General features: G+C 40.1%; 1 protein-coding gene across 2 annotated transcripts in view; it reads left to right on the forward strand.

Annotated features, from left to right (window-relative positions):
• Positions 1-26,899, forward strand: part of CCNB3 (cyclin B3) — an 88,045-nt gene continuing 61,146 nt past the window's right edge. For both annotated transcript variants that reach the window (XM_015127414.3, XM_015127417.3), the window contains exons 1-4: positions 1-203; positions 22,327-22,400; positions 22,911-23,043; positions 26,382-26,489. In XM_015127414.3, coding sequence (XP_014982900.3) covers positions 22,948-23,043; positions 26,382-26,489 — 204 coding nt within the window. In that variant the 5' untranslated portion in view covers positions 1-203; positions 22,327-22,400; positions 22,911-22,947. The remainder of the gene's footprint in view (positions 204-22,326; positions 22,401-22,910; positions 23,044-26,381; positions 26,490-26,899) is intronic.

Genomic DNA, 26,899 nt, shown 5'->3' on the forward strand with positions numbered 1-26,899 from the left:
GTACCGGTTATGCTGATGTGCGTTTCTGTGGAAGCTTTTCCGTTACTCTGAGGCAGTTGGGCTGAGGCGGTTGGTCCCCTCTCCCTCCGTCCCTCATCTACATTTTGATTGGCTTATTTTTGTATTGTTTTCTTTCAGTTTCCGATTGGTGGAGAACTTTCTGCTAAAAGCTTTTGTTCCAGTCCATCTGTGGCGTGTTAAAGGTACAGCGTGTATTGTCAGTCGTGACGACAGCTTTTTGCCTTGTATATTGATTATGTATTATAAATATAGAAATATATCCTGTGTCAGGCTAGAGATGTGGGAGGAAAACTGGCTGAGGGAACTAGCCTTTAAGTAGTTTATTTCCTCCCTGTCAAACCAATAAACTTGTCTGGAACATCTGACAAAATAACCTTTAAAAAGTACTTCAGGCCGACCGTGGTGGCTCGCGCCTGTAATCTCAGCACTTTGGGAGGCCGGGGCGGGCGGATCACCTGAACTCAGGAATTCGAGACCAGCTTGGTCACTATGGCGAAACCGCGTCTCTTCTAAAAAGACAAAAATTAGCTGGGCGTGGTGGCACGCGCCTTTAGTCCCAGCTACTCGGGAGGCTGAGGTGGAAGAATCGCTTGTAACTGGGAGGCGGGGGTTGCAGTGAGCCAAGATGGCGACACTGTACTCCAGCCTGGGTGACAGAGCAAGACTGTCTCAAAAGAAAAAAAAAAAACTTAAATATACTATTACTTGGTGACAAAATCTTTATCCTGCCCTGCAGATAGTATATCAGTGAATGAATGTTTTAAACATTACAGTTGGGCGCACTGGCTGCAGCAGGAGGATGGCTTGAACTGGGAGGTGAAGGTTGCAGTGAGCTAAGATGGCGCCACTGCACTCCAGCCTGGGTGACAGAGCAAGACTCTGTCTCAAAAGAAAAAAAATATATATGCTATTACTTGGTGACAAAATCTTTATCCTGCCCTGCAGATAGTATATCAGTGAATTAATGTTTTAAACATTATAGCTGGGCGCCGTGGCTGCAGCAGGAGGATGGCTTGAACTGGGAGGTGAAGGTTGCAGTGAGCTAAGATGGCGCCACTGCACTCCAGCCTGGGCGACAGAGTGAGACTCGTGTCTCAAAAGAAAAAAAAAAAAAATTAAATAGCCAGGCGCGGTGGCTCACGCCTGTAGTCCCAGCACTTTGGGAGGCTGAGGCCGGCGGATCATGAGGTTAAGAGATCGAGACCATCCTGGCCAACGTGGTGAAACCCGTCTCTATTAAAAATACAAAAATTAACTGGGCATGGTGGCATGCGTCTGTAGCTACTTGGGAGGCTGAGGCAGGAGAATCACTTGAGTCCAGGAGGCAGAGGTTGCAGTGAACCGAGATCATGCCTCTGCACTCCAGCCTGGGCGACAGAATGAGACTCTTGTCTCAAAAGAAAAAAAATAAATAAATAGCCGGGCGAGGTGGCTCACTCCTGTAGTCCCAGTACTTTGGGAGGCTGAGGCAGGCGAATCACAGGGAAAAAAGATCGAGACCATCCTGGCCAACATGGTGAAAACCCGTTTCTACTAAAAATACAAAAATTAGCTGGGCATAGTGGCACGTGTCTGTAGCTACTTGGGAGGCCGAGGCAGGAGAATCACTTGAGTCAGGGAGGCAGAGGTTGCAGTAAGCCGAGATCGCGCCACTGCACTCCAGCTTGGTGACAGAGCGAGACTCCATCTCCAAAAAAAAAAAAAAAACAACAACAACAAAAAAAAAACGTAAATAAAAAATAAAAATATTAAATATACTATTGGTGACAGCTGGGCGCAGCGGCTCACTCCTGTAACCACAGCACCTTCGGAGGCTGAGGCGGGAAGATAGCTTGAGGGCAGGACTTTGAGTTTGAGACAAGCCTGGGCAACATAGCAAAACTTCCGTGTCTACCAAAAAATAAATGAAATAAAATAAAATTAGCAGTGTGTTGTGGTGCACGCCTGTAGTCCCAGTTACTCGGGAGGCTGAGGTGGGAAGATCACTTAAGCCTGGGAGTGGGAGGTTGTAGTGAGCCGAGATCATGGCACTGCACTCCAGTCAGGACGACAGAGCAAGACTGTCTCAAAAGAAAAAAAAAATTAAATATAGTATTACTTGGTGACAGCTGGGCACGGTGGCTCACTCTTGTAATTCCAGTACTTTGAGAGGCTGAGTCGGGAGTATTACTTGAGGGCAGGAGTCTGAGTTTGAGACCAGCCTGGGCAGCACAGCAAAACCTCTGCCTCCTGGGTGAAGAGGTTCTCCTGCCTCAGCCTCCTGAGTAGCTGGGATTACAGGTGCCCGCCACTACGCCTGGCTAATTTTTGTATTTTTAGTAGAGATGGGGTTTCACCATGTTGGCCGGGCTGGTCTTAAACTCCTGACCTCAAGTTATCCACCCGCCTTGGTCTCCCAGCATGTTGGCATTACAGGCATGAGCCACTGAGCCTGGCCCAATACTATATTGTTAACTATAGGAACTGTGTTGTACAGCAGATCTCTAAAATTTATTCATCTGTGTCATTTCTGATATTGCTAATTTGTGTCTTCTTTTTCTTTGTCAGTCTTGCTAGAGGTTTGTTAAGTTTTTGATCTTTTCAGAGAACCAGACTTTGTTTCATTGATTTTTACTCTTGGTTTTTCTGTTTTTAATTTCATTGATTTCTGCTTTTGTTGTTATTATTTCCTACCTTATGGTTGCATTGGATTTACTTTTCTCTTCTTTTTCTAGTAGTGAGGTGGGTGCTTAGAGTATTGATTTTTGCCAAACAGAAATTTAAAAATTTTTAGCTACTGAAAAATTTCTCATCCTGTTTTGAAAGTTTTTCTTCCTTTTGCAAGATTATGGAAATATTCTTTTATAGCTTGTCTGGTATTTTCCTGGTTTCATTTTTATATTCAAATCTCGGATCCATCAGTAATCTATTTTCATGTAAAAGTAAGGTAGATAATAACAGATCTTTTCTCTTAGGCTTTAATGCAGAGGTATAGGGAGGAGAAGAAAGGAGACTTTATGAGAATGTTATATACCTGGGAGGAGGGAAATATTGACAAATTGTGGAGTCGAAGGGCTGTCTTCTCTTTCCTCAGTATCTTCCCAGAATGGTATCCAAAGAAAAGTTTAAGTCAACTGGAGGTATGCCAGCTAAGGGAAAAATACGTTTAAAAAATTTTGGAAAAATCACAACGTTTACTGAATAAGTTTTTTTGTTGTTGTTGATGTGAAAAGCTAGAAAAAAATAGAATGAAATTGCTTGTTTTGTGATTTTTGTGTTGCTGTTGTTTTGGTGGATAGACCTTTTCCTCTCATGACTAAAAACTTAGGGTGACTTGTGTTAATGCTACGTTTCCCTTATGTACATCCCAGTAGGATACTGTCTACAATGATGACTTTTACAAGAAGATACTCATTTACTTAGCGAACAGATATTTTTTCAGTTATCTATCAAGGAGGCAGATACGGGGTACTGGTCATGTTTGTTTTCTGGAATCAGACTGCTTGTGTTTAAATTCTGACTGTAATATTTAAAACATTCATTCACTGATATACTATCTGCAGGGAATGATGAAGATTTTGTTTTGTTACCTGTGACAAGAGCTTTTTGCCTTACATATTGATTATATATTATAAATATAGAAATATAAGGTATCAAGCTGGAGATGTGGGTGGAAAACTGACTGAGGGAATGTAGCCTTTAATCAGATTTTTTTCCTCCCTGTCAAACCAACGAACTTGTCTGGAACATCTGGCAAAATAACCTTTTAAAGAGTACTTGAGGCCTGACATGGTGGCTCACACCTGCAATCCTAGCTTTGGGAGGCCAAGGCAGGTGGATTGTTTTGAGCTCAGGAATTCAAGACAAGCCTGGCCAACATGGCAATATCTCGTCCCTACTAAAAATACAAAAATTAGCCGGGTGTGGTGGCAGGCACCTGTAATCCCAGCTACTCTGGAGGCTGAAGCAGGAGAATCACTTGAAACCCAGAGGCGAAGGCTACAGTGAGCCTAGATCGCACCACTGCACTCCAGCCTGGGTGAAAGAGTAAGACTGTGTCTCAAAAGAAAAAACAAAACAAAACAAAACACAAAAACCTTAACTATAGTATTAGTTGGTGAAAAAATCTTTATCCTGCCCTGCGCGTAGTATATCAGTGAATGCATGTTTTAAACATTACAGCCGGGTGCGGTGGCTCACACTTGTAATCCCAGCACTTTGGGAGGCTGAGGCAGGAGGATTGCTTGAGGACAGGAGTTTGAGTTTGAAACCAGCCTGGGCAACATAGCAAAACCTCAGTCTCTACCAAACAAACAAACAAAAAAGTAGCTTGGTGTTGTGGCACGTGCCTGTAGTACCGGTTACTCAGGAGGCTGAGGTGGGAGGATCGCTTCAGCATGGGAGGTTGATGCTGCAGTGAGCCGTGATCTCACCAACTGCCCTCCAGCCTCCTGTGCCTCTTGCTCTCAAGTCAGGATGATGAATCGGGGTAATGACTTCATGTGGCCACTAGGAGGTCGCAGCTGTTGGAAAACGTTTTCCCATGCAGTAGAAGAACACCCTGTACAAAAGGCGTCTTGAGAAGGCATCCCTCCAATTAAAAGGGAAATTGGTGATTTCTTTTGACAGAAGCACTCCCCATCCTAAAAACTGCATTTTTGTGTATGTCGTATTTATTGATACATTTCCTTAATATTTCCATCATGAAGATGTGTATAGGTTCAAGGAAGGCAGTAACTGTCTCTTTGTACAACCTAGCAGTGGCTCATGTGTTTACACACTCAGTAACTTTTGGTGATGTTGAGATGATTATGACAATAGTGATGGTGTTGATAATAAGAGTGGACTCAATCATACGTGTCTTCTGAAATTCTCAACAGTTTTACATTCACCTAGTGAGTTTATAATTCACATATCACATTCTGCCTTGTGGTGTATTTGTTTCATTGTGAGCTTTATCTTTCCAAAAACAGGACTTCTTGAGGAGAATTACTGTGTTTTACCCATTTTCACTTACCCTGCTAAGGGTAGCGAATTACTGTGTTTTACCCATTTTCACTTACCCTGCTAAGGGTAGCACAGGTTCATATATATTAGTAAATGCCTCTTCAAATCCAAGTTCCCAGATGCTAGCTAAGGGCCAACCTTTGTAAGCAGGATTTTCAAATGACAATATTCTTAGGTCTAATATATTATCTCTGTTCCACACAGATTTTGATAGGGATTGTCTTGAATCTGTAGATCAATCTGGGCAGTATTGCCATCTTAATATTGAGTAAGCTGATCAATGAACATGGGACATCTTTCCATTTATTTAGGGGTCTTTCTCTTAATGATGTTTTGTAGTTCTCAGTGTACAAGACAATGTCTATGTTAGATTACATGGATTGATTTTTCAAACTAGCCTTGCATCCCTGGGATAAATCCCACTTGGTCATGGTATATGTTAAATAATACTTTTAATATGTTGCTCAAATTTGTTTGCTAATATCTTGCTAAGAATTTTGTTTCTATGTTCACGAGGGATATTGGCCATGGAGTTTTCCTGTTTTGTATTATCTTTGGATGTTTTTGGCAACACTATAAAAGTGTTCTCATATAAGAAGTTGAGAATTGTTCCGTTTTCTATTTTATGGAAGAGACATATGTAGAATTGCTATTAATTTTTCTTTAAATATTTTGTTTAATTCTCCAGTGAAATCATCTGGGCCTGGATATTTTTCTTTTGGGAAATTTTAAATTTAATAATTGAATTTATTTAAAACTGGGGCTATTCAAATGATGTATTTACTACTGGGTGTGTTGTGGCAGTGTGCTTTTGAAGGAATTTATCCATTTGTTTTAAGTTGTCAAATTGATGTGTGTAGTGTTGTTTAAAGTATTCCTTTACCCTTTTTATGTCAGTAGGGTCTGTAGCAGAATCCCGTTTTATTTCTTTTAAAAAAACTTTTATTGAGGTATTATTGATATATTAATACAAAGAACTGCATATATTTAATGTGTACAATTTCACAAGCTTGTTCATATATAAACACTCATGATTCCATTACCATAATCAAGGTAGTAGACATATCCAACATCAGCCAAAGTTTCCTTGTGTTCCTTTGTTGTTGTTGTTGTTGGGTGTTTTCTTGGTAAAAACACTTAACATGATATCTACCCTCTTAACAAATTTTGAAGCGCCCAATACTGTTAACTTTAGGCACTCTGTTGTATAGCAGATCTGTAAAATTTATTAATCTATGTCACTTCTGATATTGCTAATTTGTGTCTTCTTTTTCTTTGTCAATCTTGGTAGAGGTTTGCCAGGTTTTTAATCTTTTCAAAGAACCAGACTTTGTCTCATTGATTTTTACTATTGGTTTTTCTGTTTTTAATGTCATTGATTTCTGCTTTTATCATTATTTTTTCCTAAGTTATGCTTGCATTGGATTTATTTTTCTCTTATTTTTCTAGTATTGAGGTGGGTGCTTAGAGTATTGACTTTTAAACTTTTCCTCTTTTCTAATATTAAATAGTGTTATAAATTTCCCTTTCAGATTTAGCTGTGGCCCATATATATATGTATATATTTTAGCTGTGACCCCTGTATATATGTATATATGGGTATCATCCATTCTATATATATAATCGGTCTCTCTCCCTATGTATATGTACAATATATATTGTATTACATATAGTAGTATATAATATATGATATTATATTTTATGTATAATAAAATATATAATGAAATATAATATATAATATATTTTTATGTATACAACATGTATATTTCATATATATAATTTAAAAATGAATATATATATTTTAAATAGAGACAGAATGTCCCTATATTGCTCAGGGTGGTCTTGAACTCCTGGCCTCATGTGATTGTCCCCATGTTTGCCTCTCAAATTGCTGGTATTACAGGTGTGAGCCACCATACCTGACCCACAAATTTTGATGTGTTGTATTTTCGTTTTCATTTAGTTCAGTGTTTTGTTTTTATTTTGATTAAAACTTCATCTTTGATCCATGAGGTATGTCGTTTCATTTCCAAGTGTTTGGAGATTGTTCTGTTATTATTTATTTATTTATTTATTTATTTATTTATTTATTTTGAGATGGAGACTTGCTCTGTTGCCCAGGCTGGAGTGCAGTGGTACGATCTCAGCTCACTGCAAACTCTGCCTCCTAGGTTCAAGCCATTCTCCTGCCTCAGCCTCCCGAGTAACTGGGACTACAGGCGTCCGCCACCATGCCGGGCTAATGTTTTGTACTTTTTGTAGAGATGAGTTTTCACCGTGTTAGCCAGGATGGTCTTGATCTCCTGACCTCGTGATCCACCCGCCTCGGCCTCCCAAATTGCTGGGATTACAGGCATGAGCCATGGCGCCTGGCCCGATTGTTCTGTTATTCTTGTCACTGATTTCTAGTTTGATCCCATCATGGTCAGAGAACATACTGTGTTATGAGTTCAATCTTTTTTATTTGCTGAGATTTGTTTTACAATTGAGGGTATCATCTATTTTGGTGAAAGTTCCATGGGCACTGGAAATGAATGTGTATTTTGTTTTTTCTTGGGAGCGGGGAAGTGTTCTATAAATGTCAATTAGATTCTGTTTGTTGCTGTTGTGGTTGAATTCTTCTATACCCTTGATGATTTCTTTATCTAGCTGGTTTTTAAAAATCAATTATTGAGATAGGGATGTTGAAGTCTCCAACTGCAAATGTGGATTTGTCTATTTCTCCCTTCAGTTCTGTCAGTCTTTGCTTCATGTATTTTGCAGATCTGTTGGTTGGTACATACACGTTTGAGATTGCTGTATCTTCTTGGTCGATTGACCCTTTTATTATTATGTAATGTTTCTCCCTGACCCTGTTAATTTACTTTGCTCTGATATTACTTTAACTGATATTAATATAGCCACTCCTGTTTGTTTAAAATTAATGTATGCATGATATATCTTTTTCCACTTTTTAATTTCTACCTGCTTATATCATTGTATTTGAAGGGGGTTTTCTTGTTGACAGCGTGTCACTAGGGTGTGCTTTTTTTTTTTTTTTTCTTTTCTTTCTTTCTTTTTTCTCTGGTTTTTTTTTTTTTTTTTTTTAGATGGAGTCTCCCTCTGTCACCCAGGCTGGAGTACAATGGTGCGATCTCGGCTCACTGCAACCTCCATCTCCCGGGTTCAAGTGATTCTCCTGCCTCAGCCTCCTGAGTAGCTGGGAATACAGACACGCACCACCATGTCTGGCTAATTTTTGTATTTTCAGTAGAGACGGGGTTTCACCATGTTGATGTTGGTCAGGCTGGTCTCGAATTCCTGACCTTGTGATCCACCTGCCTCAGCCTCCCAAAGTGCTGGGATTACAGGTGTGAGCCACCACACCAGGCCTTTTGTGTGTGTGTGTGTTTGTGTGTGTGTGTGTACGTGTGTCAGAGTCTCACTCTGTCGCCCAGGCTGGAGTGCAGTGGTGCAATCTTGGCTCAGTGTAACCTCCGCCTCCCAGGTTCAAGCATTTCTCGTGCCTCAGCCTCCCAAGTAACTGGGAATACAGGGGCAGGCCACCATGCCCAGCTAATTTTTTGTATTTTTAGTAGAGATGGGGTTTCACGGTGTTAGCCAGGATGGTCTCTATCTCCTGACCTCATGATCTGCTCACCTCGGCCACCCAAAGTGCTGGGATTACAAGCATGAACCACTGTGCCCAGCTTAGGGTGTGCTTTTTAAAATTTACTTTGCCAGTATCAGTCTTTTAATTGTTTTACTTAATTTATTTACATTTAATATGATTATTGATATGTCATACCTTAAGTTTGCCATTTTTATTTTTTGTTCTCTGGTTATTCCTTCTAGTTTTCATTTTTATATTTTATTTTATTTTTCTGCCTTCCAGTCAGTTACATGAACATCCACTGTAATTCCATTTGGATGCATCTGTAGTGGTTTTGAGTGCCTCTCTTCATATGGCTTTCATAATGGTTGCTCTGGGTATTACTGTGTGTGTGTGTGTGTGTGTGTGTGTGTGTGTGTGCGCGCGCGCGCGTATGTGTGTATTTTTTGTGTATTTTCAGATTCTACTGGAGTTATCATTTCCCAGTTTGCAAGAGGTATAGAAACATTTCCTTCCTTTATATCTCTTTATCCTCCTTTATTTTTTGATATTACTGTTTTTAACATTTCCTGTACCTACATTGAGAACCACATCAGACAATGTTCTAATTTTTGCCATAACTGTCAAACATATTTGAGAAAACTCAGGATCAGAAGGAAAGTCTGTTGAATTGACCCATACTTTGCTCTTTCTATTGTTCTTTCTTCCTGATGTTTTAAGATTCTTTCTTTTATACCTTTTATTTTTTTTTAATTTGTGAATTTTCTATTCTATTGGGGTAGATTTACTGGCAACAAATTCTCTTAATTTTCCTTCATCTGAGAATGTCTTGATTTTCCCTTTACTCTTGAAGGATATTTTCCCTGGATATAGAATTCTGAGTTTAGAGCTGTTTTCTTTTAGTTTTTGGAAAATATTGTGTCACCTCCTTCTGGGCTGCACAGTTTCTAATAAGAAATCTACTATTACTCAGAAATTTTTACTTCTGTTAGAAATATTTCATTCCCCTCTTTCTGCCTTCAAAGTTTTTTTCTGTGTTGTTAAGTTTCAGAAGTTTTATGATGTGTTTGTTGTGTTAATTGCTTTGGGTTTATCCTGTTTAGGATTTGCTTAGCATCTTCAGTCTAGATTTATATCTCTCCCAGATTTGGGAAATTTTCAGTCTTATTTCTGAGACTTAAGTATTTTTGTGGTGAAGATTAATGGAAGTAGAATCTCTGGGTAAAAGGGTTCAAACATTTGAAATCCAATAGATATTTTCAAATAACCCTCCCAAAGTTTATGGCAGTTTTTATTTCCATTGACAGTGAATACAAATGACTGTTTACCCACCCCCTCACCAACAGAAGTTATTATCAATATATTAAAGCTTTGTCAGTGTCCTAAACAAAAATAATCTATTGTTGTTTTAATCTGCATTTGTTTTTAGTGAAATTGAACATATTTTCATGGTTATTGGTTGTTTGTATTTCTTTTTTAATTTTTCATCTTCTTGCCAACTTTTTTGATGGGAAGTTCATCTATTTTATTGATCATAGAGTTCTCATTGTACATTTTTTCTTATACTTTAAGTTCTAGGATACATGTGCAGATGGTGCAGGCTTGTTACATAGGTATACACGTGCTATGGTGGTTTGCTGCACCCATCAACCCGTCATCTACATTAGGTATTTCTCCTAATGCTATCCCTCCCCTAGGCCCCCACCCCCTGACTGGCCCCAGTGTGTGATGTTCCCCTCACTGTGTCCATGTGTTCTCATTTTTCAACTCCCAGTTATGAGTGAGAACATGTGGTGTTTGGTTTTCTGTTCCTGTGTTAGTTTGCCTAGAATGATGATTTCCAGCTTCATCCATGTCCCTGCAAAGACATGAACTCATCTGTTTTTATGGCTGTATAGTATTCCATGGTATACTATATGTGCCACATTTTCTTTATCCAGTCTATCATTGATGGGCATTTGGCTTGATTCCAAGTCTTTGCTATTGTGAATACTGCTGCAATAAACATACATGTGCATGTGTCTTTATAGTAGAATGATTTATAATCCTTTGGGTATATACCCAGTGATGGGATTGTTGGATCAAATGGTATTTCTGGTTCTAGTTCCTTGAGGAATTGCCATACTGTCTTCCACAATGGTTGAACTAATTTATACTCCCACCAAGTGTAAAAGTGTTCCTATTTCTCCACATCCTCTGCAGCATCTGTTTCCTGACTTTTTAATGATTGCCATTCAAACTGGTATGAGATGGTATCTCATTGTGGTTTTGATTTGCATTTCTCCAATGACAAGTGATGATGAGCTTTTTTTCATATGTTTGTTGGCCACATAAATGTCTTCTTTTGAGAAGTGTCTGTTCATATCCTTTGCTCATTTTTTGATGGGGTTGTTTTTTTCTTGTAAATTTGTTTAAATTCTTTGCAGATTCTAGATATTAGCCCTTTGTCAGATGGATAGATTGCAAAAATTTTCTCCCATTCTGTAGGTTGCCTTTTCACTCTTATGATAGTTTATTTTGCTGTGCAGAAGTTCTTTAGTTTAATTAGATCCCATTTGTCAATTTTGGCTTTTGTTGCCATTGCTTTTGGTGTTTTAGTCATGAAGTCTTTGCCCATGGCTATATCCTGAATGGTATTGCCTAGGTTTTCTTCTAGGGTTTTTATGGTTTTAGGTCTTACGTTTAAGTCTTTAATCCATCTTGAGTTAATTTTTGTGTAAGGTGTAAGGACGGGGTCCAGTTTCAGTTTTCTGCATATGGCTAGCCAGTTTTCCCAACACCAGTTATTAAATGGGGAATCCTTTCCTCATTGCTTGTTTTCATCAGGTTTGTCAAAGATCAGATGGTTGTAGATGTGTGGCATTATTTCTGAGGACTCTGTTCTGTTTTATTGGTCGATATATCTGTTTTGGTACCCGTACCATGCTGTTGTGGTTACTGTAGCCTTGTAGTATAGTTTGAAGTCAGGTAGCATGATGCCTCCAGCTTCGTTCTTTTTGCTTAGGATTCTCTTGGCTATCCGGGCTCTTTTTTGGGTCCATATGAAATTTAAAGTAGTTTTTTCTAATTCTGTGAAGAAAGTCAATGGTAGCTTGATGAGGACAGCACTGAATCTATAAATTACTTTGGGCAGTATGGCCATTTTTACGATATTGATTCTTCCTATCCTTGAGCATGGAATGTTTTTCCATTTGTTTGTGTCCTCTCTTATTTTCTTAAACAGTGGTTTGTAGTTCTCCTTGAAGAGGTCCTTCAAATCCCTTGTAAGTTGTATTCCTAGGGATTTTATTCTCTTTGTAGCCATTGTGAATGGGAGCTCATTCATGGTTTGGCTCTGTTTGTCTCTTATTGGTGTATAGGAATGCTTGTGATTTTTGTACATTGATTCTGTATCTTCAGACTTTGCTGAAGTTGCTTATCAGCATAAGGAGATTTTGGGCTGAGACGATGGGGTTTTCTAAAGATACAGTCATGTCATCTGCAAACAGAGACAATTTTATTTCCTCTCTTCCTATTTGAATACCCTTTATTTCTTTCTCTTGCCTGATTGCCCCGGCCAGAACTTCCAATACTGTGCTGAGTAGGAGTGGTGAGAGAGGGCATCCTTGTCTTTTGCCAGTTTTCAAAGGGAATGTTTTCAGCATTTGCCCATTCAGTATGATATTGGCTGTGGGTTTGTCATAAATAGCTCTTATTATTTTGAGATACATTCCATCAATACTTAGTTTATTGAGAGTTTTTAGCATGAAGTTGTGTTAAATTCTATCGAAGACCTTTTCTGCATAATCATGTGGTTTTTGTCATTGGTTCTGTTTATGTGATGGATTACGTTTATTGATTTGCCTGTGTTGAGGTGAACCATCCTTGCATCCCAGGGATGAAGCTGACTTGATCGTGGTGGATACACTTTTTGATTAGCATTTACAATTTGGTATATTTTTGCAGTGGCTGGTACTGGTTTTTCCTTTCCATATTTAGTGCTTCCTTCAGGAGCTCTTGTAAGAGCTTTTTGATGTGCTTCTGCATTTGGTTTGCCAGTATTTTATTGAAGATTTTTGCATCGATGTTCATCAGGGATATTGGCTTGAAATTTTCTTTTCTTGTTCTGTCTCTGCCAGGTTTTGTTATCAGGATGATGCTGATAACTCATAAAATGAGTTATGGAGGAGTACCTCTTTTTCTATTGTTTGGAATAGTTTCAGAAGGAATGGTACCAGCTCCTCTTTGCACCTCTGGTAGAATTCAGCTGTGAATCCGTCTGGTTCTGGGCTTTTTTTGGTTGGTTGTCTATTAGTTACTGCCTCAATTTCAGAACTTGTTGTTGGTCAATTCAGAGATTTTATTTCTTCCTGGTTTAGTCTTGGGAGGGTGTATGTGTCCAGGAATGTATCCATTTATTCTAGATTTTCTAGTTTATTTGCATAGAGGTGTTTATAGTATTCTCTGACGGTAGTTTCTACTTCTGTGGGATCAGTGGTGATATCCCCTTTATTGTTTTTTATTGTGTATGTTTGGTTCTTCTCTCTTTTCTTCTTTATTAGTCTGGCTAGCGGTTTATATATTTTGTTAATGTTTTCAAAAAACCAGTTCCTGTATTCTTCAATTTTTTGAAGGGGTTTTCATGTGTCTATCTCCTTCAGTTCTGCTCTGATCTTAGTTATTTCTTGTCTTCTGCTAGCTTTTGAAGTTGTTTGCTCTTGCTTCTGTAGTTCTTTTTTGTTGTTGTTGTTGTTTTTCTTTTAATTTTTTTAATTATACTTTAAGTTCTAGGGTACATGTGCACAATATGCAGGTTTGTTACATATGTATACATGAGCCATGTTGGTGTGCTGCACCCATTAACTCGTCATTTACATTAGGTATATCTCCTAATGCTATCCCTCCCCCCTTCCCCCTCCCCACAATAGGACCCGGTGTGTGATGTTCCCCTTCCTGTGTCCAAGTGATCTCATTGTTCAATTCCCACCTATGAGTGAGAACATTCGGTATTTGGTTTTCTGTTCTTTTAATTGTGATGTTAGGGTGTTGATTTTAGATATTTCCTGCTTTCTCCTGTGGGCATTTTAGTGCTATAAATTTCCCTCTAAACACTGCTTTAGCTATGTCCCAGAGATTCTGGTACATTGTGTCTTTGTTCTCATTGGTTTCAAAGAACTTATTTATTTCTGCTTTAATTTTGTTATTTACCCAGTAGTCATTCAGGAGCAGGGTGTTCAGTTTCCATGTGGTTGTGTGGTTTTGAGTGAGTTTCTTAATCTGGAGTACTAATTTGATTGCACTGTGGTCTAAGAGACTGTTTGTTATGATATCCGTTCTTTTGTATTTGCTGAGGAGTGTTTTACTTCCAATTATGTGGTTGATTTTATAATAAGTGTGATGTGGTACTGAGAAGAGTGTATATTCTGTTGATTTGGGGTGGAGAATTCTGTAGATGTCTATTAGGTCTGCTTGGTCCAGAGCTGAGTTCAAATCCTGAATATCCTTGTTAATTTTCTGTCTCGTTGATTTGCCTAATATTGAGAGTGGGGTGTTAAAGTCTCCCACTATTCTTGTGTGGGAGTCTAAGTCTCTTTGTAGGTTTCTAAGAACTTGCTTTATGAATCTGGGTGCTCCTGTATTGGATGCTTATATATTTAGGATAGTTTGCTTGTTGCATCGATCCCTTTACCATTATGTAATGCCCTTCTTTGTCTTTTTTTATCTTTGTTAGTTTAAAATCTGTTTTATCAGAGACTAGGTTTGCAACCCCTGCTTTTTTTTTTTGCATTTAATTTTCTTGGTAAATATTCCTCCATCCCTTTGTTTTGAGCCTATGTGTGTCTTTGCACGTGTGATGGGTTTCCTGAATACAGCACACTGATGGGTCTTGACTCTTTATCCAATTTGCCAATCTGTGTCTTTTAATTGGGGCATTTAGCCCATTTACATTTAAGGTTAATATTGTTATGTGTGAATTTGATCCTGTCATTATGATGCTAGCTGGTTATTTTGCCTGTTAGTTGATGTAGTTTCTTCATAGTGTCAATGTTCTTTACAATTTGGTATATTTTTGCAGTGGCTGGTACTGGTTTTTCCTTTCCATATTTAGTGCTTCCTTCAGGAGCTCTTGTAAGGCAGGCCTGGTGGTGACAAAAATCTCTTAGCATTTACTTATCTGTAAAGGATTTTATTTCTCCTTCACTTATGAAGCTTAGTTTGGCTGTACATGAAATTCTGGGCTGAAAATTCTTGTCTTCAAGAATGTTGAATATTGGCCCTCACTCTCTTCTGGCCTATAGGGTTTCTGCAGAGAGATCCGCTGTTAGTCTGATGGGCTTCTCTTTGTGGGTAACCTGACCTTTCTCTGGCTGCCCTTAACATTTTTTTCCTTCATCTCAACCTTGGTGAATCTGACGATTATGTGTCTTGGGGTTGCTCTTCTTAAGGAGTATCTTTGTGGTGTTCTCTATATTTCCTGAATTTTAATGTTGGCCTCTCTTGCTAGGTTGCAGAAGTTCTCTTGGATAATATCCTGAAGAGTGTTTTCCATCTTGGTTCCATTCTCCCTGTCACTTTCAGGTACACAAATCAAACGTAGGTTTCGTCTTTTCACATAGTCCCATATTTCCTGGAGGCTTTGTTTGTTCCTTTTCTTTCTTTTTTCTCTAATCTTGTCTTCACGCTTCATTTCATTAAGTTGATCTTCAGTCTCTGATATCCTTTCTTCCTCGTGATCGATATGGCTATTGATACTTGTGTATGCTTCACGAAATTCTCGTGCTGTATTTTTCAGCTCCATCAGGTAATTTATGTTCTTCTCTAAACTGGTTATTCTAGTTAGCAGTTCCTGTAACCTTTTATCTAAGTTCTTAGCTTCCTTGCATTGGGTTAGAACGTGTTTGTTTAGCTCGGAGGAGTTTGTTATTACTCACCTTCTGAAGCCTACTTCTGTCAAATCATCAAACTCATTCTCCATCCAGTTTGTTCCCTTGCTGGCAAGGAGCTGTGATCCTTTGGAGGAGAAGAGACATTCTGGGTTTGAAATTTTCAGCCTTTTTGCACTGGTTTTTCCTCATCTTTGTGGATTTATCTACCTTTGGTCTTTGATGTTGGTGACCTTTGGATGGAGTTTTTGTGTGGACATCCTTTTTGTTGATGTTGACACTATTCCTTTCTGTTTGTTAGTTTTCCTTCTAACAGTCAGGCCTTTCTGCTGCAGATCTGCTGGAGTTTGCTGGAGGTCCACTCCAGACCCTGTTTGCTTGGGTATCACCAGCAGAGGCTGCAGAAAAGCAGATTGCTGCTTGTTTCTTCCTCTGGAAGCTTTGTCCCAGAGGGGCAACCGCCAGATGCCAGCTAGAGCTCTCCTGTATGAGGTGTCTGTCGACCCCTGCTGGGAGGTGTCTTCCAGTCAGGGGGCACGGGGGTCGGGGACCCATTTGAGAGGCAGTCTGTCCCTTATCAGAGCTTGAGCACTGTGCTGGGAGATCCGCTGCTCACTTCAGAGCCAGCAGGCAGGAACGTTTAAGTCTGCTGAAGCTGTACCCACAGCTGCCACTTCCCCCAGGTGCTCTGTCCCAGGGAGATGGGAGTTTTATATATAAGTCCATGTCTGGGGCTGCTGCCTTTTTTTCAGAGATGCCCTACCCAGAGAGGAGGAATCTAGAGAGCTTGTTCTACATTTTGGGAAGTATTCTTTTGTCATTTGTATTGTCAATTTTTTTTTCCCCATTTGTTGTTAGGTTTTTTTTTTAACCTTGCTTTGCTGTTTGTTGTGCCAAACATGAATTTTTAAATTTTTAGCTACTAACAATTTATCATCCTGTTTTGAAAGTTTTTTTCCTTCTGCACAATTATAAAAATGTTCTTTTATAGTTTGTCTGGTATTTTCATGGTTCCATTTTAAATTCAAATCTTGGATCCATCTGTAATATATTTTCATGTAAAAGTAAGGTACATTATAATAGATCTTTTCTATTACACTTTAATACAGAGGTATAGGGAGGAGAAAGGAGAGTTTATGAGAATGTTGTATACCTGGGACGAGTGAAATATTGACAAATTGTGGAGTCGAAGGGCTGTCTTCTCTTTTCTCAGTGTCTTCTCAGGATGGTACCCAAAGAAAAGTTTACGTCAACTGCAGGTATGCCAGCTAAGGGAAAAATACGTTTAAAAATTTTTGGAAAAATCACAACTTTTACTCAATAAGTTTTTGTTGTTGATGTGAAAAGCTGGGAAAAAATAACATAAATGAAATTGCTTGTTTTGTGATTTTTGTGTTGCTGTTGTTTTGGTGGATAGACCTTTTCCTCTCATGACTAAAGACTTACGGTGACTTGTGTCAATGCTACATTTCCTTTATGTGCATCCCAGTGAGATACTTGTCTACAATGATGACCTTTACAAGAAGATACTCATTTACTTAGTGAACAAATATTTTTCAGTTATCTATCAAGGAGGCAAATATGGGGTGGTGGTTATGTTTGTTCTCTGGAATCAGACGGCCTGTGTTTAAATTCCAATCTGATCACTTACTAGCTGTGTGATCTTGAGAAAGTTACTAAACTTTTCCATGTCTCAGGATCCTCATCAGCAAATGGGGATATTAATACCTTATAGGATTTTTGTGAATGTTAGAACAGTTTCTAACATATAGTAAATAATTTATAAACGTGAGCTTTTGTTAATGCTCACTACTGAAGATAGAGCACAACATGTATGGTCCTACTCTTTATGAACTTTGCATTCTTGAGAAATTAAAAATTACAAATAGCAGTATTACTCTTTAAAAAGTTAAGGGGCTGAGTATAATGGAGTGGGAGAAGAATCCTTTAAATAACATGGGCAGGGAAGGCCTCTCTGAAGAGGGGCATTTAAGCTGAGACTTGATCCTTGAGAAAAAACTTGCAATTTTAAAAATAGAGGGAAGAATGTTCCAGGCTGGGGGAACATCTTGTACAAAAATACCAGGTAGAGAGAGTTTGGTAAGTTCAAATATTTGAAAGAAGACTATTATGGTTGGAGAGCAGGGAATGGGAAATGCAGTCTATGAAATGAGGTTGATGAGGTAGGCAGGACCTTGTAGACCAGGGTAGGTAGTTAGGATTTTTATTTTAAATTCTGTGGGAAATTACTGAAGAAGGGAGGGACACAATACCATTTTTCTTTTTTTAAAAAGATCACTCTTGTTGTTGTGTTATATTTGTATCAGAGAAAGGTAAATTTTGGAAATGGGAGAAACAGCTTTGAGGCTCTTGACAGTGAGCCAAATGAGAGCCTAGGTGGCAGTGGAGATGGAGAGATGTTGATGGATATAGATATATTTTGAGGTCAAATCAACAAAGGTGATGGAAAAAAGTTAGAATCATAGATGATACCCAGCTTTCTGGCTTGAATAACAGGTTTGATGTGGTATCAATTTCTGAAATGGGGGATACTGAGAAAAGGATCAGGTTTGGGGAGGGGCTTGACAATTCAGAGTTCTATTGTGAACATATTGAATTTGAGTTGTCTATTAGACATCCAAGTGGAGATGTGGAGTAGTAATTTGGATTCATGAACGTGGAGTTTAGGGCCAGCTTTTAGATAATATTTAAAGTCATGTATCTGGATGAGATAACCCAGGGAGATTAAAAAGAGAAGAGGGCCTGGGATCATACATATAGAATATATATATATATTCTAGTTCCTGGCACAAAGCAGGTGATCAATAAATATTTGTTAAACAATTGAACTAATGTATGAATGAAATGAATGAGACATTGAGCTATTAGCAAACTACAATTTTGTCATGTGTAAAATGGCAATAATACGAGTATCTGGTTTTTGGACAGGATTTAAAGCAATAAAAAATTTTATAGCAGATAGCACATGCTGAATTAACTTAACTACTATTAGCTCTCTGCACTTCGGGTGCTCATTCATAAAATAGGGGCAGTAACTTCTGCCTTGCTTCCTTCACAAGGCTATTTGTGAAGCCTGCAGGAGTTAAGGCTTGACTCTATAAGTGGTTATTAATATTAATGTTTTAATAGGCCTGTGCCTGCATTATACACCTGCTCTGCTCTTCCCATCCTCTGGCAAGATTATTTAAATGAAAACACGTCGTTTATTTTATTTTTTTTGAGACAGGGTCTTAGTCTGTCACTCAGGCTGGAGTGCAGTGGCACAATCATTGCTCACTGCAACCTCTGCCTCCCGGGCTCAAGTGATCCTACCACCTCAGCCTTCCAAGTGGCTGGGACTATAGGCACACGCCACTACGCCCTTACTAATTTTTTATCTTTCATAGAGACGGGGTTTTTCCATGTTGCACAGGCTCATCTCCAACTCCTGTGCTCAAGCGATCCGCCCCAACTCGCTCTCCCAAAGAGCTGGGAGTACAGGAGTAGGCCACCGCTCCTGGCCAAAAACCCTTCTTTAAAGAAACCCGATACTCCCTGCATGTCAGCCCAGCCTGGTCCAACCAATTATACTAGAAACAACACCCTACTGCGAGGTCCCCAGTGACAGAGTTCGATTTTTTTTTTTTTTTTAAACTACCCAGCTCCACCCCTTCCTGTTAGGCTTTCGCGTGTTGCAGCTGTGCACGCTGATTGGTCCTCTGCTGGCCAATCACCACTGCACTTAGTGACGACTGTAGTTTTCAAAATCCCAACTGGGCTGGTGGAGGGGCGCAGGAGCCAGGTTGAGAGGAACTCGAGCCGCTATAGTAAGGAGCTCAGTTCATTTCCCTGGCCTCTCCTGGTCCAGGGGTGCGTCCATGGTCTTTGCTGTCTGTCCTCAATCTCGGTGTGAGGTAGGTGCCTTTGGGCAAGTACTGCTGGCTCCAGTGTCCGGCTCTGTCGCCTACCAGTGGGTCCTTGGGCATCACTCCAGCCCCTTGCTGAATTCTGTTACTGGGATGCGCGGTGTTCCTGTAAGGAAACTTTTCAATCTCCTGTCGATCAGCAGCCTGTGGAGTGAGCCCTGTACAAGGTTGGGCAGGGGGAGTGTTTGTTAAGGAGTGAGATGGCAAAGCAAACAAGACTGGGTCCCAGCTTTTAGATGGAGCAATTAGTACACGTGCCTGAATCAGAGTACTTTTACAAAACGTCTTTTCACAAGTGAAAGTGTGCAGGATTAATTTCTTTCTTTTTTTTTTTTTTTTTTTTGAGACAGAATTTCGCTCTGTCACCCAGGCTGGGGTGCAGTGGCCGGATCTCAGCTCACTGCAAGCTCCGCCTCCCGGGTTTAGGCCATTCTCCTGCCTCAGCCTCCCGAGTAGCTGGGACTACAGGCGCCCACCACCTCGCCCGGCTAGTTTTTTGTATTTTTTAGTAGAGACGGGGTTTCACCGTGTTATCCAGGATGGTCTCGATCTCCTGACCTCGTGATCCGCCCGTCTCGGCCTCCCAAAGTGCTGGGATTACAGGCTTGAGCCACCGCGCCCGGCCGGATTAATTTCATCTACAAGTGTAGAGGGATCAGACATATTTAAGTCATAGAATGCTCCTTGCAGGATGTCTTTTGAGCTACAGGTTGAAGGACATGAAGGGAGGATGGACACATGTGTCCTCACTCTATTGTTAACCCTTTATCTTCACTGGCTCTTTTCTGTTCCCACCTGCAACCCCCTTCAGCTTTGGCTTTCTCACCACCCTCTGCTACGGCCCACTTAGAATCGTAGAAGATCAGAGGTAGAAGGGACCCTAGAACAGCGGGGCTTAAATCTTAACGTGCATAGAAATCACCTGGGGACATTGTTAATTTGCAGATTTTTATTTGATAGGTCTAGTTTGGGCCCTGAGGTTTTAAATTGCTAACAAATTTCCAGGTGATGCTAATATTGCTTGTCCATTGACCACACTGAATAGCGAGGAGGCTCTAGTTCCACTGCTTCGTTTTATTGGGTGGGAAAACTAGGGCCCAGAGAGGGAAAGGGACTCGCCTCTTTGCCACTTGCCACTTGCCTCAGTGTCACCCAGCCAACTAAGAGCAGGGCCAGAACTAGACCTTAGCCATCCTTCCCAGCCCAGTGCTGCTTTATTGACACAGTGCTGTGTTCTCTCCCCAGAGCCTTGCTGTCTGTAACCTGTCTTTATATAAAAAATGAAGTTGCTACTACTTCCTGTAGACTATTTTGATCAGCTTAGCCCTGCTGCCCCTGTGTTGGTTTCAGCACCAGCCCTGGGAGGTCCAGTGGAGTCTGCAACACTTGCCAGTGTGTATATAGGGGACATGGAAAGTCTGAAAAGGGGAAAGGATTCTAATTTTCTTGCCCAAGGCTCAGGGTTCTGTAGGTGGCAGAAGTTGAGAGTGTTCTGCAGAGAGTGTCCTTTTATGAAAGGATCTTTTTGATGATGTCAATCCCTTCTCCTCCCCTTCCCCCTGGGAAAATTAGTTTACCCAAGTCAGTGCGTCTTTCCCTCAATGCAAATGATTAGTGTTCAGGATAATAAATGGGGTATATGACCATCATTTAAGTAACCTTATTTTCTCTGAGATTTAGTTAACCTGTATGTTATCAACTGAGAGTTTTCTAGCCTGTGGACTCCATATTTCTTTTTCCTTTTAAAAGGTAAAGGTTTCAGAGTGTGAGTCTTTGGTTGTCCATTAAAAAAAAAAATTATGAGGTGTAAATAATAGTAGTGGAGTAAGTGATTTTCATACAGTGCAGTTAAGTGTGGGTGCACCCAATTTAACTTTATTGCTGCTTGGCTGAGGTTTGAGGAATGAGATGGAATATAGGTTTGGATTTGATAGGAGAGGGGAGTAAGACAGCATTTATTAAATGCCTGCCATGTATCAGGTTTCGTACATGTAAATTTGCATTTGAGCCACACAAGTCCTCTGCAAGTAAGTGGTGTTATAGCTGTTTTGAAAATGAGGAAACTGAGGCTCAGAAATGCTAACTTGTTTGGCTTAGAAGTCCAGTTATTCAGACTCCAAGACCTGTGCTCATTCTACCTCCTCACACTATGGCCTTTCACTGTTTTGGAATGTTTTTGAGTGTGATCAAAGAGACTTCATGGTATTTTAGAAATTGTCCTGGAAAAAGCTGGGCAGTCTATGCTCCTTAATAGTTTGTCCTGGTAGTAAGTTACTTAATTCATCTGAGACTGTAAAATAGAATTGTACCTGCCTTGCTTAGCCTCATGGTTTTGTTGTGAGAATCAACTGAGGTAATATATGTGAATGCATATACTTATACTGGCTTTTCCTCACCTACAAAATGTTTCATCCTTCTCCATCTAAAACAAAACCCAAGTCAGCCTTTCCCCTTTCTTAAACTTTCCCCTCAAGCTGCAGAATTTTCTGTTTCCTTTTCTTACCAACCTGGCCCCAGCCTAGCTTTTCAGCCTCATTCTAACCCCTCCCCAACATGTTATTTACGCTCCCTACTCCAGACAGCTAGGACATCCCTGAACTCTGTATGTTCATGCCTTTACCTGGTCTCAGGCTTTCTTTGCCTGGAAACCTCCCAGTCAACTTGGGAACCTGTTTGTCATTTTAAGTCCTGATCACATGTTACTTCCTTTGTGAAGCCTTCCTCCAGCCCCTGTCCCCAACAAGATTACTGACTTTCCATTATGTTTCTATAGCACTTAGTTTGTGCTGCTATAATAAAGTGCCATGGACTGGGTGGCATTAGTTCTCACAGTTCTGGAGACTGGGAATCCAAGATCAAGTTCTTATGTCAAGTGGTTTTTTAGTAAGTTAGTTTATTTTGCTATAATCTCATCTTTTGAATTTTTTGTTCCTTCCAGGTGTCTGGAACTGGATTACAGTTTCTTCTGTTGAATGCAGTCTTTGAATGCTGCCTGGCCTATCGCGAATACATGTGTGTGCAGTTATTGTTTTCTCTGTAGGGTCATAATTGCTTTGTCAGGACCCCATGCCTTTTAAAGAACATTAGCTCTACCAGCTTGCCTCCATACTATATGAGCCGTCATGTTCTTCATTGTTTTCAATGCAAAACTCCTATGTAATTTGTTCCCAGTGCTGCTAGGCCTAAACTAGGGGCTAGACAACATCCCAGTGTTCACAGAGGATGGTAGGCACAGTGCTTGGCTTTTTACATAAAGTATCTCATTTAATTTGAAAACACCCTGCAGAGGTAGGTATACTTATCTCCATTTTACAGATGAGGTAACTGAAGTCCAGAGATTTTAAGTCAGTCACTTGCCTGAGGTTAATTGTGATAAAACCAAGATTTTAATCCAGATCTGCCCAACATCAAAGTCTGTTTTCTCCTAGGGATGCTATAGATAGACTGGGTTTTCTCAAGAATTTTCAGAGAATTCATGGTGTTTCTGGTGAATGGTGTTAAAGAGCCTCTTTCTGATTGCAGCCCTGCCTTGGACAAGACACAGCTGAATCTGTAAGAGATGCTACTGCCACTACCACCCCAGAGCTCCAAACCTGAGCCTACGAAATCTCAGTCCAGCAAAATTGTGCCCAGTCATCATGACCAGTCTGAAAAGGTTAGAGCAAGCTGTATTCCCTGACAATATCTTTGGTAGTTTCTTCCTGTGTTGGCTCAGTACCTATCCTCACCTGTGAGTCTTTTGAAATATGTCTGGTTTAACCTGAGAAAATGGGGAGGGGTGGCAGCCCTTGTAGTTGGAGAATGCCAGCAAATGAGAACTTTGGACTCTTCTTTCTCATAAATGCAGGGCTCGAATGAAGGCCACCCTCCATAACCCTCAAAACTGAACAACACTCAGTCCTCATTAATGATCATGTCTATGTCCTTACTTTCTCTGAGAAGCTCCAAGCACCTTGCTGAAAGACTGGTACATTCTGGGGAGAGTATGAAGATTATATCAGCACATTTATTATGCTTTTTATAGCTATTAAATTTGAAGAATGGGTATATTTTGACTCTGCTGTTTTGACTTTATTGATAGTTTGATGTTCTAACCTTAGGATATTCTGTGTTCATCATCATACATATTTTAATCAGAATTATACTAGCACTGATGAATTGGCATCAAGAGAGTATTTCCTGGAGCAAAACATCATTAGGTGAATTTAATTTCCTTGATTGGTTTTCTCTGAGCACAGATAAACATTTTCTAATCTTGTTTATTTTACTAAAATGATTTTCACAGAGGTGCCAAATTTTTTCCTATGTAAATTTTTCAAGAAAGATTTGATATATTGATTAGATTTTTGTCGACATCAAATTTTCGGATTAGTGTTCTGCCATTGTAACTTTCCTTTAGTGGCAATTAGTTTTCCAAAACCAACTTTCTTGGAGTACATTTTGCAAATCTAAGTTTTATTGAGTTCAGTTTCAGCTGTAATTTTATTTTGGGTCAATTATTTCTACCAGTAATATTAAATAGGAGTTGGATAACAGTTTATTTCTTAGCTAATTTCCGAGAAAATAATGTTTCATTTTTGGCTAATTTCTAGTAGGATTATTTATCATCAGCTAGATGAAAGGCTAATAGCTTACTTATGTCTTGGCTTAATCAGTTAGAAAATGGAAGTAATTTTTCTCAGCTTTTTTTGTTTTGTTTTGAGATGGAGTCTTGCTCAGTCGCCCAGGCTGGAGTGCAGTGGCACGATCTCGGCTCACTGCAACCGCCACCTCCTGGGTTTAAGCAATTCCCTGCCTCAGTGTCCTGAGTAGCTGGGATTATAGGTGCCTGCCACCATGCCTGGCTTATTTTTGTATTTTTAGTAGAGACAGGGTTTCACCATCTTGGCCACGCTGGTCTTGAACTCCTGACCTCGTGATCCACCCTCCTTGGCCTCCCAAAGTGCTGGGATTGGGATTACAGGCCTGAGCCACTATGCTTGGCCCTCAGCTCGTATTTTTTTTGTTTTTGTTTTTGTTTTTGAGTTGGAGTCTTACTCTGTCACTAGGCTGGAGTGCAGTGACATGGTCTCGGCTCACTGCAACCTCTGCCTCCTGGGTTCAAGCAATTCTCCTGCCTCAGCCTCCCGAGTAGCTGGGACTACAGGCATGCGCCACCATGCCCAGCTAATTTTTGTATTTTTAGTAGAGACGGGGTTTCCCCATGTTGGCCAGAATGGCCTCAATCTCTTGACCTCATGTTCGCCTGCCTCAGCCTCCCAAAGTGCTGGGATTACAGGTGTGAGCCATCGCGTCCAGCCTCAGCTCTTTTAAGATTGCTCTCTGTGCTGGAGTGGTTTATTGTGTCATGAATCCAATTCTGATAACTCACTGTGCCATGTATTAACTGTTAATGGTACAGCTGGAGAACAGAGCAAATGGTCTGATCCCAGTGTCCTGCTTCACATTACAACAACTCTCTGATATAAGTAGGGAAGGTTTGTTCTCAGAATTTCATAAGGGCAGTCTGAGACTTAGGAGATTTTTACCACGTAAAGCTCTTAGAGGGTAGAAGACTCCTATAGTGTGATTTGCCCTAACCTCTAACCCTATAGAGATGGTCTTACTCATTTGGGAATGGGTTAAGGCAAGCACAGATACAGAATATGTGGAAAGAAAGCCCCTTCTGCTTCAAAATATTCATCCCCCTTCCCTTCCTCACCCCCTCCTTTATGTATACTAATAATCAGAGATTAATCTGGATTACTAAACTTTTTTTCTTAATATAAAATTTTCCTTTGTGGTTTACAATCATATCAGACTTCGTTATTTTAAATACTATTTCTGCCCATTTACAGTTCATACAAACTTTTAAAAAACATGTGTTGTCTTATTTAATCTTCAAGGACTGTAAGGCAAGTTATCCAGTTTTACTGATAAGAAAACTGAGGCTCAGAGATTAAGTGACTGGTCCAAGGTCAACAGTTAGTAAAGAACTGATCCTGGAGCAGTATATAGATGTGTGTGCTATTATCCTTAGTGGTAATGTCTTTTAAAATGTGTCCCCAACCTCTGGGCCATAGACCGGTACTAGTCTGTGGCCTGCTAGGAACTCAACCATACAGCAGGAGGTGAGCAGTGAGTGAGCAAAGCTTCATCTGTATTTCTAGCCATTCCCCATCACTCATATTACTTCCTGAGCTCCACCTCCTGTCACATCAGCAGGGGCATTAGATTCTCATAGAAGCATGAACCCTGTTGTGAACTGTGCATGTGAGGGATCAAGGTTGTGTACTCCTTATGAGAATCTAATGCCTTATGATCTGTCACTGTCTCCCATTTCCCCCAGATGGGACTATCTAGTTGCAGGAAAACAAGCTCAGGGCTCCCACTGATTCTACATTATGGCGAGTTGTATAATTATTTCATTATATATTACAATGTAATAATAAATATGCACCATAAATGTAATGTGCTTGAATCATCCCAAAACCAGCCCACCCCAGTGTCCGTGGAAAATTTGTCTTCCATGAAACCGGTCCCTGGTGCCAAAAAGGTTGGGGACTGCTGTTTTAAAAGCTACTTAACATAAGAGACACGTAGATATTTGTTAAATTATTAAAGTGATCTACCTGAAAGCATCTATATTAAAGGAATGACTAGGAATGGTAGGGGTGGTAGTGGCCCACCTTGGCTAGGATAACCATAAGTATGAGAGAAGTAAGAGGAAAAATGAGCTTTACTGAGCTACATTTTGCTCATTTTGTGAGTTACACTGAAGGTCATCTTGCCTCTTCATAGACTTACCCATTATCAATGTCTACCACCTTTAGGGACTTAATAAACAGCTCTGAGTGCCAGAATTTCCTTTTGTTACAGTTTATTGGGGGTTGTTATATGCATCCCCAGTTACTTTGAGATTCTGGAGTTCCCCTGAGCCCTAAAGAGGACCCAGAGTCCCTGAAGAGACTATTCACAATTGGATATACTCATTTACCTCTTTTACTTTTTTAGACAGGGGAGAATTGCCAAATGAAGATATCTCCATCTTCACTTCAGGAGTCTCCATCTTCACTTCAGGGAGCACTCAAAAAGAGATCAGCTTTTGAAGATCTCACTAATGTGAGTATGCTAGTCCAATCCTTTTCTATGGTTTTGCATAAGGCTTAGACACCCTCTTTCTTGAGGGACCTTTCCACTTTACCAGACCCTCTCGGGAATGTCGACAGCAAATTTTATTTGGGATCAATGACCCAGTTTCAGAAACTGCAGGGGCTCTGCTCCTGGCACATACCATCTGGAGCAATTGGTGGAGTTCTCGGGAAGCAGCAGACAGTGATTATCAGATATGAAATTGCAGATAACTATGAGAACTATGGAACTGCATTTAGATGAAGTCCAGAGGTGACTGCCCAGGCCCTCGAGGTAAGTATTTCGGTGGAATCATTGTAGTCTAGTGCAGTGTTTATCAATTCACACAGGACAATTTTTCTGTTGTGCAGGACTGATCTCAGCTAGCATCCCTGGTCCTC

The sequence above is a fragment of the Macaca mulatta genome, chromosome X (assembly GCF_049350105.2).
Source record: "Macaca mulatta isolate MMU2019108-1 chromosome X, T2T-MMU8v2.0, whole genome shotgun sequence".
NCBI lineage: Eukaryota > Metazoa > Chordata > Mammalia > Primates > Cercopithecidae > Macaca > Macaca mulatta.